At 33.8% G+C, this 14,653-nt stretch overlaps 1 protein-coding gene across 3 annotated transcripts in view; it reads left to right on the top strand.

Moving 5' to 3' along the window:
• The window catches only part of Znf385b (zinc finger protein 385B), a 293,697-nt gene that overhangs the window by 212,788 nt on the left and 66,256 nt on the right, over positions 1–14,653 (top strand). For all 3 annotated transcript variants that reach the window (XM_013028415.1, XM_013028421.1, XM_013028429.1), the window contains exon 3: positions 10,699–10,809. In XM_013028415.1, coding sequence (XP_012883869.1) covers positions 10,699–10,809 — 111 coding nt within the window. The remainder of the gene's footprint in view (positions 1–10,698; positions 10,810–14,653) is intronic.

The following is a 14,653-nucleotide window of genomic DNA, read 5'->3' as shown; positions in this document are numbered from 1 at the left end:
TTTTTGGTGGCTAATTGGCAATAAGAGTCTCCTTGACTTTCCTGCCCAGACTGGCTTTGAACTTTGATCCTCAGATCTCAGCCCCCTGAATAAAAAGGATCACAGGGGGCTGAGGGTTTAGCCCAGCGGAAAGGCACCTGCCGGGCGAGCGCAAGGCCCTGGGTTCGGTCCTCAGCCTTGGAAAAAACAAGAAAAACGAAAAAAAATAAAAAAGATCACAGGCGTGAGCCACCTGTACCAGGCTTCTTTCCTCATTTTTCAATGAGAGAGTTGAACTAAAATCATGCCGTAGGGTCTGGGCTCTGATCGTCCTTCTCCAAACACAACTCAGTTATCAGTGTTTTCACGTTTTGAATTTCCAGTTAGAATCCTGTTTGAATGAGGAATTCTAGTGCTTAAACCAAAACAAATAAAAAAATCAAACTTGAAATTATTGATTAGCCCTAACATTTTATTTCTGTGAAGTGAGTGAGTGGCATGAAAAGTAAGAGCCCAACATGCTTGGAATCCGAATATTGTCAGCTTTTACTTTGCAAATTCTCAATCGTCATTTTCTTCTAAGTGCAAAGATAAGAAACGTGTTGGGGGCCATTTGTGAGAAAATGATTTATTTCACTGTGCTTCCCAAAGTTAAGAATATAGTCAAACAAACCTTGGTTTCTGGGGTTTGCACTTCTCTTCTTGCCTGGCCGTTTGTTTGTTCATTTCCATCTTACTCCTTCTTAATTTGTGTCATGGAAGTGTTTTGCCTCAGCATCAGATATACCTGAATAGCAGCTCAAACTTAGCTTTGACAGACGATTTTTGGAAGGCTGTCGCCTAATGCATTTGGCTGGACGGGATGTATATTGATTTTTAAATTAAGAAAGCTCACAGCCCTAGTCCTTTAGGAAGCCCTGATAACAATGTTTAGCCCATCTACAGAAAACAAGCACTTGAATTCAGATTTAACTCCAATTGTGCTTAAAACCACAACTGCTAAGTAAGTATTAGCCCATAGTCTTGGTTACACATATGCCTTTTTTATCCAATAATAAAAATGTTTTAATAAGATTTTTCTCAGAACTATTATTTATTTTTATTGTTATTTATCAAGTAGTTGTACAAAGGTGTTACAATTCTGTAAGTTACATTATGAGTATAAACCTTCTTGGTCAATGTCACCCTTTCTTCATTCTCCCCCATTTTCTCCCATCCTATACCCACTTTCAAATTACATGGTTCATTTTTTACATAATGTACATTAGGAATATAATGAATTATTTTTGGCATTGACTTTTATGTTGTGCAGTTTTAATCTTAGGGAAGATGGGGGGCTGTGTTCAGTTATAATTTTAAAAAGAAAAAAAAAAGGTCCTCTATCTCTAATACATTATTTTACCAGTCGTAGGGCTGGAACTCAGAGCCAGGGCTTTGTTTCTGAGCCTCTCTGTGCCTAAAGCTAGTGCTTTACCACTTGAGTCACAGCGCCACTTCTGGCACTTTTATATAGTTTATTGGAGATACTAGTCTCATGGACTTTCCTGCCTGAGCTGGCTTTGAATTGTAATCTTCAGATCTCAGTCTCTTGTGTGGCTAGGATTATAGGCATGAGCCCCTGGTACCCAACTCACATACATTTCTTGTTCTCCTGAACTTTAGAGTGAATCTCTCTTCAAATGTGTTAGAGCATAATCATTCTTCTGACTAATCCTTAAATGAAAATCTTATCACATTTAGTATTTTCTATATGTACTGAAAAAGTGTTCTTTAGTCTGTGGTCCTCGTCCTATTCCACCCTGAAGACACATAGTACTAGACAACATAGGAAACACCCAAACTATTTATTAAGACATTTTTAGTGAATGTAATTCCCATTCCCAGAACTCTGAGTAGTGAATTCTAACCATGTTGGGACCATCCTGTAGTTCATTGTCAATTGTCTATGACTTGATCAGTTTTAAAAACTATTAATATAGGGGCTGGAAAGGTGGCTCAGTGGTAGAACGCTTACCTTGCATGCCTGAGGCCCTGGGTTCGATTCCTCAGCACCACATAAGCAAAAAGAAAAAGGCCAGAAGTGGCGCTGTGGCTCAAGTGGTAGAGCGCTAGCCTTGAGCTGTAAAGCTAAGGGACAGCGCCCAGGCCCAGAGTTCAGGCCCCACGACCAGACCCCCCCCCCAAAAAAAACTATTAATATATCCTATTGACTAATATGAAGTATGAGTACCTCAAGGAGAGTAATATCTCTATAGATGAAAATATTAATAGAATTTAACACAATTTCATTTCTTTTCCTTTGCGTTAAATTTTTCAAGAGAGGTCAATTTTTAATTCACTAAAAGTTTTCAAATAGCTTTTTCTTCACCTCCCACTAAGTGCATTGTTCTCATATTTTCAAAAAATATCTAACAAAATTATATGAACTTTGTTATATTATCTCTGAAAGAGGGATCACAAATATTTTAACTCTGCATGCATACTTTTCCTATAAATTATTTTAACTGCAATAACATCACATGCTGAGGATAAAATGAAAACCTTTCAAGGATTTTCTTTGTATTGTAATGGAAAAAAATAATCTTTCTTTCTGTATTTTAGTAAGCCCACGACTCTCTTTCTCTCTATCTCATAATAATTTCTTGTATTTGCTCAAAATGGCAACAAAGAATAACACTAGCTTTAGTTTACTTTGGAGACATAATTCAACACATTACCTTAATGCTTTCTCCCTAAATTGAGAGCAGCAGTTGCAATTAGGGTTGATTTGGTTAGACTTACTAATAAATCTTATTAACCGCTTAGACCTTTCTATATTGATTTTTAATTTGAATATGGATTCATATGCAACAGAATTTCAGTTTTTAGTTTATTCCTCTGAAGCTTAAATAAGAACATAACCACTCAAACATTGCTGTATATGTGTGTGTTAATGGCTACCCGGTATGAATGGAGGGTCAGGTAAAGTCCCACACCTATGACAGAAACAAGTTGAAATCTCATTTGTTAAACTGAACTTTCTAGAAAGCTCTTCAATATGGTTTCTTAAATTGCACAACACATAACTGCAGCTTTGCTGCATCACTCCTGATCTCTGGCAGTGTGGAAAATTACCTGGCATGTGCAGTAGCCAGGAAAATGGGACATTTCATATTTGTACTGACAATATTTGATATATACAAGGACCCAGTCTCAGAGTTAGACATTCAGCCTCAGTAAGGTACACAGACTTAACCTTGTAACATTTCCTAACAAAATACCAAGCAAATAGTACACATTTTTAAAAAAAAATTATTCCTTTTACTCGAATACTTCAAAACTTACTGTTCAACAAAATTGCTATGTTTCCTCCACAGAGAGGAAGATAGAAAAAAACTTATTAATTTGCTTTTAGCTTTTTAACAACACTTTGGAGATAAACATAAGGCAAAGAACAAGTCATACCTTCAAAATTCCAACATTCTAGTGTCTAAGGTTAAAAATAATACATTGGAAAGTGTCTTAAGTGTGCAGGATATGGGTCAGTAGCAGTATACTTGCCAAATATGAGCATGGCTTTGGGTTCTATCTTTAGCACTAAGAAAGTGTCTCTCTCCTCAACTGTGTATGATTAACAGATTAAATGAGTAACTACTAAAGCAAAATACAGCAATTATAAAAAACCAAATGGGAAAATCACTCATTTATAAAACTGTTTTGTGTTAAACAGGAGCAAAAATTCTCAAGGCAGAGCTTTATATTTAAAGTTATAAATTCTTAACCTCTAAAAATCTTAAAACCTAAAAAAAAAAGTATAAGAACACTTAACCTCCAGTAAGTCTGTTGTAATCTATAAAGTAGATATTTTTATAGCAAGCCACCACTCTCTTATCATTCAATATGTTTGTTTACACTAAGGGAAAATGTAGACTTCAGTCTTCTTTTCAAAAAAAAAGATTTTCACAGCAGATCAAGGATATGTTTCCCTTGCTTTAGTCATCTTCTTTGTCAATGGAATCTACAAACCTTGAGTGAGGATTCCCAAAGCTCTTCATAGAGTGCCTCACAAAACCATGTGAGTGAAAGAGATCAAGCTTTTTAAATTTATTTTAAAAGCAAATGAACCAACAACGGAAGACCAAAATGAAATGTTAGTTTAACCTCTAGTTTGATAGGCTTTACCTCTGAGCCAATCCACTTTTGTTTTCTGCAATAAATTCTGTCTGCCATGAGGAGAGCTTGGAAAAGATGGAGAAAAGATTCTAGAGTCCTACTTAATTTTTTCAGTCAGATGCTGCCCACTGCCCACCAGTCCCTCTGGAAGCCTACAACATTTTGATGAAATAATAGGAGGAGGAGGAGGAGCAAGAGGAGTAGTGGTAATAGTAGTAGTATTAGTAATAATAGTAGTAGTAGTGGTAGTAGTAATAATAGTCATAGTACTAGTAATTTTATTGGCTCGGGAACTTAAATATAATACAACTTGAATATTATTTTATGCATTGCATATTATATTAGTTTAGCCTCTGTTCCAGTTCTGAATGACTGGGAAATTGTATCCCAGGAGAACAGAAGCATAGTTGATGATGTTTGGAAGACATGGCCAATGTGTGATTTCAGCTAAGTGCAGGAGATTCTTGGAGAAGCACCTTTCCAAGTTTTTGACTCTTGGTTTAGTCCGCAGACTGTAGCGAGGATGACATGCCATTTGTCTTCCTTTCAGCAGCATTGATGGCTTTCACGTGGACACCCCTGTCAGCATGTCCTGGGTGGGAAACGCTCCCGTCAGTTTTTGCTCATTCAAAATGTAAAACTACCTGTATCAGAGCAGCATGTGACACCAGAGTAATGTTCCCTGTGATTTGCTTTTGTTGTGCTTTTTTAAAATTTGAAATCCAGAATGGTGCAGAGTTTCTCATGGAATTAGTGTGGTCAACAATTTAAGTTTTTAAGGAGCTGAAAAACAAGCAAAACATAACATAAAAGTATATGGTCAGACTATTTCAATATGAAAGACCAGGGCTTTTTTTTAAAGTAATTTTAGAGAAATACTGCTGGTCAGTAGCAACACTATTGTTTTAAATGTGTTACTTCATGAATATTTAAAGTTCTAAATAGACCTATTGTCACATCTTTTTCCTTTGATCTTGATACTGAAAAATCATAGAAAAGTTATTCTTTTCGCACTACAGAAATTCAATAATGTCACAGTTAAAAATAGATACTTAGCCAAACTTCCAGAAGGCCCTAAATCATAGGGTTTAATAGAGATTCTCTGCAGTAAATCGAAGACAGGTGCAAATGATGACTGCCACCTGCTAATGTATAATCACTTCAGTATTTCTAGAACTTTTTGTCTGTGTGTAAATAAGGGCAACTACAATGGGAAAAGATGACAGCACAGGCAGGTCTCATTTCTCAGGTATGGCTTTCCTAAAGTTGCACAATAATATAGAGCAGAATTTTTTTAAAAAATAGTAGAAATGGGAAAAAATGAAAGAAAAAAATAAAAAGAAAAAAAGGAAAATCTTTCGCTTCTCCAGGACCCTCTTGCTTAAGCAAAAGTAGGCCTTTTAGAAGCTCTAGAACACTCATCCTTTCTTCCATTACCTATCCCCTAAAGCTCTGTGGATCTAAGTGACACTTATTACCTTGTTCATTATTGTTCCACAACTAGAAAAATGAATTAAAATGTTAATACTCCTAGAGGATGACCCTCTGATGTCCCTGTTAAAAGGAGGATCCTGTATGCCTGAAGTGTGAAAAATAAAAAATTAGGTGAGATGCGGGAATAGGATAATAGAAGGGGTGGGGTAGAGGAGGTTGGTGGATTATTTTGTGCTTTTACATGTCTTACTCTTTTGCGTAATGGTGATTTCTTTCTCAACTCCAACGAAGTAAAATTTATTCAGTATGTTTTCATATTCTATCTTTTAAAATATGTCTTTTCTTCTGTTTTTCACTTCCCCATTGACTGTGGGGCACCATCTGGAATAGAATTCCAGAAATATTTATTTGATGAGTGATTCTAAAGTTCAAAGTAAGAAACATGGTTCTACTCGTGCTGAGTATAAAAGCTAGGAAGATCTACTAAAATATAATATAGGCAAGTAAGTGCCTGCCAAATATGCCTGAGAACATTGCCCTAAGTCAGTGCTTAAGGCTAGATTTCTTCATCTTACATTTTAAGAACAGTGAAGATAGAAAGAAGTTCTATGTAATTCTTGAATTATTTTGAATTGTTAATTGTGTAATCTCTATCTAGTTCATTCCTATTCCAAATTGTTGCTTAGTAGCTAGTTACATTAGTTAAACTCATACAAGAATGCAAGTGAAATCTCAAATCTTTTGAAAAGTGTTAGGATAATGGAATAAGTTTGTAATTCTACTTTGGTTCCACCTAGAAAATCATGTTGATTCTAAATATAATCTAGTATTGTGTCAAGTCACCATGTGATCAAATAGCCTTCTCTTAGATTGATGCTACCCTTGGTGATGTGCTGCTAGCTATTTCTATTTGTGTCTATCTAGGTTTACAGCTGCATATTTTTTTGAATGCTTGCAATGTGCAGATGCAGATTCCTTTTTTGTGTACCCAGTGAAAGTAGTGATCTTTCAAAAAATTAACATGGGTGTGTAATCCTTATAGTATTAATAAATAAATCAAAAAGATGTTTGTTCTTATTGTGATCTTCAGTATGTAATATATGTGATAAGGCCAGATTCCTTAATTCATTTTATAATAGTTAATTTACTTGTATATAGTCTCCAATTGTCTTCTCAATTCCTAATAACAGCTACAGTCCCTAAAATCTTGTATTTTATTTTAATTACCTACCAGTTATTGAGATAATAGGCTTCTTTTCATTTCTCATGATCTTTACTAGAAAAACTGGCAATGCTATGTGTTGCATTTTTTGTTAGTGAGCATTTCAGAATTTTTTACTCAGAGATGAGGAGGAAAATGGATTTTTAAAACACTTTAAAACGTGTAAATGTACTTGCTAGCCTCAAAATTCCAAATGATTACTTCTAACTTTTACTTTTTTAGAAAAGAAGAGGCTTATTTGGGACCCATAAATTCTGCCAGGTAAGAAATACTGGTAGCTAGAGACATGTGACAGGGTTTTTTTTTTTCTTTAAAAAGCTTCTTTACTATTATTTCCCAATAAATCTGTGACTTTGTGTGTATAGTTACTAACAAGAGCTAACTTTATATGACTTAACAAGCATTTGTTCACTTAAAACATACATAATAAACACTTTAATAAAGATGTTGAAATCACTCATTTTTAACAATTGGGTGTCAGTGAAATGCTAAATGACTCTTTAAAGACATGTCTGTTCTGTTGCAGTTGGTCCTACAATTTATGTTAGTATTCTACATACAAAATCATTTTTAGATAGATAGAGAGTTTTGGTTGTGCTAAGTTGAATTATTTGCATTTATAACATATTAGAGTTTATGAGGATGTTTTTATTCACACGGAATATTTTCTTAATTCTGAACATTGGTATTGAGTAAAAGAATCACTCTCAAGCTATTTACATAAATCTCACTACGATAGAGAAGTGATACCATAATAAGATATATGTAATATAGTGATATCACACTAATGGGAAAATTGACTATAAATTAACACCATAATGACTATTTTCTTTGTTTTCCATGCTACTTTCATTTGACTCTTAGAGCATCGTTGGAACATTAAAAGATAAAATTCAGAACTCAGAATTTTACTCTTTAAAATCTGAAATCCTTTTTATGATAATGCCAAATAAATGACTCACATATTGATGATTATGAATCCGATGGCAAATACTCAAAAGCATCAGCTTAACATTGTCTGTTTTCAGAAACTAGACAAATCAGCAAATGGAACATTTTCTGTTACACCACTTAAAGTCTTCTTTTCCTTAAATATGTTTCCCAAATAATATTTGAATCTCTATGAAAACTATAGTTATAAAAATTCTTCGAGGAAAATAAAAGAGATTTAGAGAAGATAAAAAATAAGTGGAGGTTTTTTCAGCATTTCTATAAAGAACTTGAGAGACAAGTGGAAAACAACCCCAGGATAAGGCTTTGCTGATGAATGACAAGTCATTCACAGGATGGGAAGGCAGGAAGAGTTGATTATAGGAAACAAGAAAGGAGTAAAAGAACTGTGCTTGTGTAGTGATTTTGTGAAGAAAGCCAGGATTATCTACATACACTCAAAACATCACAGGAAGCCCCTCACTTGTTACTGGGGGAGCCAATCAACTGGGATCTGCTTGCCTACATGTTTGGAGTGCTCTGTGATGAGTCCCTGTTCAGGATGGAGAACGTGAAGCTTGTTAACAGGAAGAGACGCTTTCAGGCTGATGGGGTAAAAATGTGAAATTTGGACAGAACAAAATTGTGTCAGGGTTACTTTAAAAATTACATAGCTAACAATCTCAAAACTTTAAAGGAAACAATTACCTTCTAATATGTGGTTGGAGCTATCAGTTATCATCTAAGTTTACTAAAATTTGAAAGAAGATTTTTGTTAGATCTGTCTTTTGTCTGTGTTTCCATACTTGGGTTTGGGAACCACTGATATGTTCATTTGTTTGTTTGTTGAGTCAAGAATTCACTAAGTACTCCAAGTTAGTCTATAAATGGCTGGTTTCAAACATTCACCTACATAAGCAGTGGAGTTACAGATGATTATACATGCCCAACTGTGCATTTAAGTAATGAAAGGTTTTAATAGTAATTTTCAGTATGTTTTGAGATGAGAAATAGGCAAGGATTTACATTAGTAAAAGCATAATGATCTGAACATTATTGATGCTTTCCAAAGTGTTTTAATTTGATTTAAAGATAATTGGTACATGTGTAAGGCAATGTGATATACCAAAAAAACATAGATTTGGGAAATATTCATGTTCTTCTCATGTGTTTTGAACATCAACAGTTGGGAAATGTTTCTCAGAGCCTTAGAATAAAAATGCCTCAATAAAATCTGCATTTTAAAAATCTTTGTAAAATTATGGACTTCCCTATTTTTGCCAATAAAATTTAGTTAGTTAGTTATTTTCTGAGACTGAAACTCAGTATCTGAGGCTTGCTTTAGATCATTGGCTACAGCTCTATGACCATAACTATGTCCCCAAACCCACCTGTTTTAATTTTAAAACCTATCTAAACTAATGTATTGTTTCTAGCAATCATCAGAAACTACAGTTCATTAGGTGGGCTTATGTGTATGTGCTTGTGAATAAAATACAAATAAACTAAGGTTATATTTCCTGAATTAACATTTATTTTGTCCCATGGAGAGTTTTTATATTTTCGTTTTATTCTCACGAAACAAAATTTAAGGTCTGGGCTTGGGGCTCAATGGCAGAGCATGTGTCTAGTATGTATAAAGCCCTATGTTTGATTCTGCATACTGCCAAAATTAATAGATTAATGACCCTTGGACATAAGTTTTCAAGTTATAATACTTTTATAAGTCTTGCGAATTTTAATGTACATAGATTTTTGGAACCTCAACACTTAATATTCAATTCGAATATAAGAACAATTCTGTCACTCCAGAAAACTCTTTTAACAAAACACCATATTTCTTCTTTAAAGTGGGAAAATGTCCTATTATCTCTCTTAAATATATAGAAAAAGTTATGCTAATTGATTACTCAACTCTTGAATCCCCTCTCCTTTCTACTGTATTTAGGCCATTCTAATAGCTGATTTTGTGTTTTGTTCATTTGTAGCCATGACCAAGGATAGTGTTGCTTTCTCTTCTCTATCAAATATCATCAAACTAATCCTAGCCTAAACTCTAACCTCAGGAGATTTCCTAGATTATGGTGTCAGTTGATCTGTCCTTATTCATGTTTCATCTAAGTAATTCTTTGTTCATCATCTGCATTGTTTTTCAACTGCCAGTTGTTTGATGTTAATTCTAGAGATTGTGTTCTGAGGTACACAAAAGAATTATTGCTGAGTCTCTTTTATATGCTCTGTAGATAGAGGTATTTCTTTCTCTGAGTGTTGTAATGGCTCTGTGACTTATTTTTCTGTGGATAAGTACTTTCAGCACCCACTATTTCTTTGAATATATTCAACACATGAAAGCCAAAGGGGGAGAAATCACAGGCTATAAATCAAAACTTTACTTGATCAATATTTAAACAAGAGTTGCATATTAATCAATATCTTATAGCCATTTGAATGTGCAGTTGTGAAATGCATTTCCAGTAGAATGAATTTTAGTCAATAGTACATGAATGTTAATAAATTATTGTAAAATAAAGATCCACATTTTCTGTACTGTAGTAAGAGCCTGATATTTATGACTTTGCCACAAATCAAAAATTTAGAAGTTGAATGTGTTTGTAATAGCTGTCACTGAGGTCATCATAAGTTTTATCACCTACTACAGGGAAATATTAATAGCTTTCGTTTTCTTGTCGTATGATTCTTTGAGGTTTATCAGGTTCTTTCTGTGAATATGAGATTTGCTGGGAAGTGTTAATTCTCTTATGCATTTTTGTGTTATAATTTTGATTTTTTTTGCTTTTGTGTTTATCATTTGTTTTTGTCCTTAATTCCCAGAGACAAGAATATTCAAGTGAGATTCTTTTTATCCTTATTTGAGAAGTAAAAGTCAAAACATTCAGGAATAATACAGCAACTGTTATTTGCTCACAGTATTGTTTGTCCTTTAAAGATATAGGTTGACTTTTTTATTATTTGCTCTTCAGATGGATCCTGTGCAAAAAGCAGTTATTAACCACACATTTGGAGTGTCTATTCCCCCAAAGAAGAAACAAGTTATTTCTTGTAATGTCTGTCAGCTCCGCTTTAACTCTGATGTGAGTATCACCTTTTCAAGTTTGTAAAGCTGAAAGTCTGATTGGTGTGAACATGCATATCTCTTCATAATTGTATTTTCTCAGGAATCTCCTTACCAATTCCTGTTGGCGAACCATTCATTTCCACATGCCAGATTTACAAGCAATTGGGATTTATTCTTAAAACTCAAAAATAGAGGAAATGATTGGCATCAGAAATTAAGAATGGTTCTATATATTCAGTCTCCCTTGTACTGTTTACACATATTTTCTCTAATTATCTTTGTTTGGCAAAAATACTTGAATAGCAGAAGGTAGAAAAAATTGCAATGAATGGTAAAGGAAACTATTGTTATTATTTTTATGTAAAGTGTCACATTTCATGTGTGTGTTAAATCTTGTTAAATACCTCAGAGAACAATTTACAATGTGAGTTATATTTTCACAGATCAAAGAGGTGCAGGAAAGCTTCATAAATTATTTTATCTAGTCAGCAGAACCAACCTGCTGAAAAAAGATACCATGGAGGTGGTAAAAGTCCCTCTTTTGAAAGTAGATTTTAAAACATATAAATAAAATAATAAGAAATTTTGTAATAGCCAATGATCAGATAAAGCCAACTACCAATACAAATCAAAATCTGAACACTGCACATCATATGCATTATTTCTTGATCCATTCGACCTCACAAGCCATTTTATAAAGTACATGATGTTACAGATTAATGTGTATTTTGAGGTACAAAATTAGTATGTATCTCTCTTTATATATACCACTAAATAACATTTTGATAGTTCTGCTTAGTAAATACAATATTTACAGTGCCTATTGTGGTATTCCACACCTGTAATGCCTGTACTTGAGAGGCTGAGGCAGAGAATTTTGAATGAATTGTCAGCCTGGGCTACATAGTGAGACACTGTCTCAAAAAAAAAAAAGAATTATAGTAATTTGGGGGACAAGAAATATTTACTTTGGTTTATAAATTTATATTTACTGCCATTTCAGTTTTATAAAATTCCAGTGAATTTTTGGTGTCTGATAAAATTCCATATTCAGTAATATAATGCTATCTGAACAAAGAAAAATATGGTTTATTCAAAATAGCAATATTGTTAAGGTATCAATTCTCTTCAAACCATAGGCCCAGCTGAATCCCTATCAGAATCTGAAGATTTTTTTAAAGATGACACACTGTTTTGCAAATATGCATAAAAAGAAAATCCCTGCCATAAACAAGTATTTTTCTATATACATTTTGAATACTTAACATTTCCTGATTTTAATACTCAGTGACCAATAGACATTGAAAAACCATGCTCTATTCATTCCTTCTTTCCCTAATTATTTATAACAGTTTACTATTTTGCATATATTTCAGAGTTTGTTTATGGAAATGTAACTGAATGTGAATGTATATTCTTATTTTTCCCCTTTTTGCATGAAAGGTAAAATATTACTTTGCTTTGTATTTTTGCCTAACAATATGCATTGGAGAATTTACTCTTTCAGAGCATAGAGGGATTCCTTACTTTTTTCCCCCCAAATTAATATAGTAGATAAGAACACTCGTATCTTAAATTCTGGAAACTGTTAAAGTTATCTTACATTGTAAAAGGTGGCAGGTAGAATCAAGAGTGCTAATCCTGACCCTAAAATAAAAATATTTTACTGTTACTACGGGGACAATGTAATTAAAATTATCCTCCAAAGAAAAGAAAGGCAGAAGAAGCTGTCAGTGTAAGATTTTACTGGCCATTTTGGATTTAGAAGTAAAGGGAATATAGGCAGCTTCTAGAAGACAGAAATACCAAGAAATCAGTTTTCCCTTAGATTCTCCAGAGGGAAATCAATCCTGCCAACATTTAGATTTTAGCCCACTGAGACCTATGTCTGACTAAAATTAGTACTGCTTTGAGTATATGATAAGTTGATTGGAAAGCAATAGTTAACTAATATATTAGTCAAATATTTAGGTTCCCCATAGATTATTTACCTAGAATCAATAGATAGACATTTAGGTCATTTCTTTTTTCTTTTTTTTTTTTGCTATTTCATACATTTTTGTAGTTAAAAATGACAGAGTAGATCATTAATCTGTGTATCTTGCTTCAAAATCTGCAGCGCTTCTTATTAGATGTGTCTTGAATAATTTCACTCATGTTCTGGGTATGTATGGAATTATTCTTATAAGATAAATGCTATCTATGCTGCTCTTCAAAGTCCAATAGCAACTTTTCTTAGCAGACAGTATGGATGACAATATCTATGGTTTGTCCTATGGAGATACCCTTCCGAAATATGCTCCACATTTGCTACTGGATAATGAACTTCTAAAATGGACATGATGTTCTAAAATGAGAGGACCATTGCCTCTCAATGTTACCAGAATGGGGTATACATATCTATGTGTCACAGATGGAACAGTTAAGGCCAGAAAGAATAACTTAATTGTCCTAAATTTTATGTCCCTGCCCCATGAGAGTAGGGATGAGAATTTTCTTTCTGTAAGCTAGAATTTCTGAGGAGTAGATTTGCCGTTGGCTTGGATTCCAATCAGTGTCAGCCATTTTGTTGGTATATAATGACAGAGATAAGGAAAAATGAGCACACATAAGCCTATGACCACTAGCTTTCTTGTCACTTCTCAATAAGTCCACTGGTAATAAAGAAAGAAGTTAAGTTTCTGAGTCATGCTTAGAATCTAGGTAGTAAAGCCATAGTCTGGATGGCAGATTCACAAATATGACATCTGCAAGTTCTTGGTGTTTAGTAATGGTGCTATAATGTGCATAACTGAGCTCTGAAACTGAGCATTTTTTTTATTTTGGGAAGAGTTTATTATTTTATAATTGCCCTATTTACATTTTAATGTAAGAATTAAGAAGATGCTCATCCTTAGTTTCTTTAATAACATTTCTAAATCAGCCTGAGACTGAATTGGATTCACTCTCAGTGTAGAAAATATGTTTATTGAGAAATCTGGAAGGCAAATTTGCACAGTAAACAGACTGCATATTGCAGTTCTCCATTACCACATAAAACTACCAGAGTAGACCTCACTCATAAAAATTCAATGTGACCCATTTTACGTGTTCTGTAGTCCACTTTGTCCAGCTTTGATCATCTCAGTTGAGCTCCCCTGCTGCAAAGTAAAAGGCTACCGCTTTATTTACACCATACAGTATTATGTAAAGGAGCAGGCATTAATCACCAACATTTTCTAAATGGACCTTGCAAATTAACACTATTAACTTTGCCAGGAGCAGGCAAAAAAAAATAATATACTTTCCAACTTAGCTGTATTTTTTTTTGTCTTTTCTTTTTTGGTACTGGGGATCGAACCCAGGACGTTGCACTTGCTAGGCAAGCACTTTGCCACTGAGCTACATCCCAGCCCTACTTTCCAACTTAGTCCCAGACATTTGCACAAATGTGTGCAGACCTCACTCTCTGCTTTCTTCTTGACTACCTTTTTCCTTAACATGGTCTAAATAGAGAATGAGGTTGTCCTGAACCTGACATTCCCTTATTCTCTGATGAATTAGAGCACTGAAGCTATAGAATAGTCACAAATTGATAAACCTAAATCTTCAGTTTTTAGCTGGGAAGTGCTATTTTCAGAGTTAAGCTTGGCTAGAGGAGTAAACATAACACTCTACATTTTTTTTAAGTTTAGAATTTTTTTCCTTTTGACTAAGTTGAAAGTTAGCAGATAGCAAATAAGTTCTCATTTATACATTAATTCCCTAGAGAATAGTAGCAGAAACACGAAAGGAAGTTAAGTGGATTCTTCTAAAGAGCAAGGAAACTTGATTTTCATAAACATTTTAAAATAGAGATTACATTATTATTGTTATTATTA

This window comes from Dipodomys ordii, unplaced genomic scaffold (genome assembly GCF_000151885.1).
Source record: "Dipodomys ordii isolate 6190 unplaced genomic scaffold, Dord_2.0 Scaffold5, whole genome shotgun sequence".
In the NCBI taxonomy this organism is placed as follows: Eukaryota; Metazoa; Chordata; class Mammalia; order Rodentia; family Heteromyidae; genus Dipodomys; species Dipodomys ordii.
The sequence above is the reverse complement of the archived record's forward strand: the minus strand, read 5'-3'. Positions and strand labels throughout refer to the sequence as shown.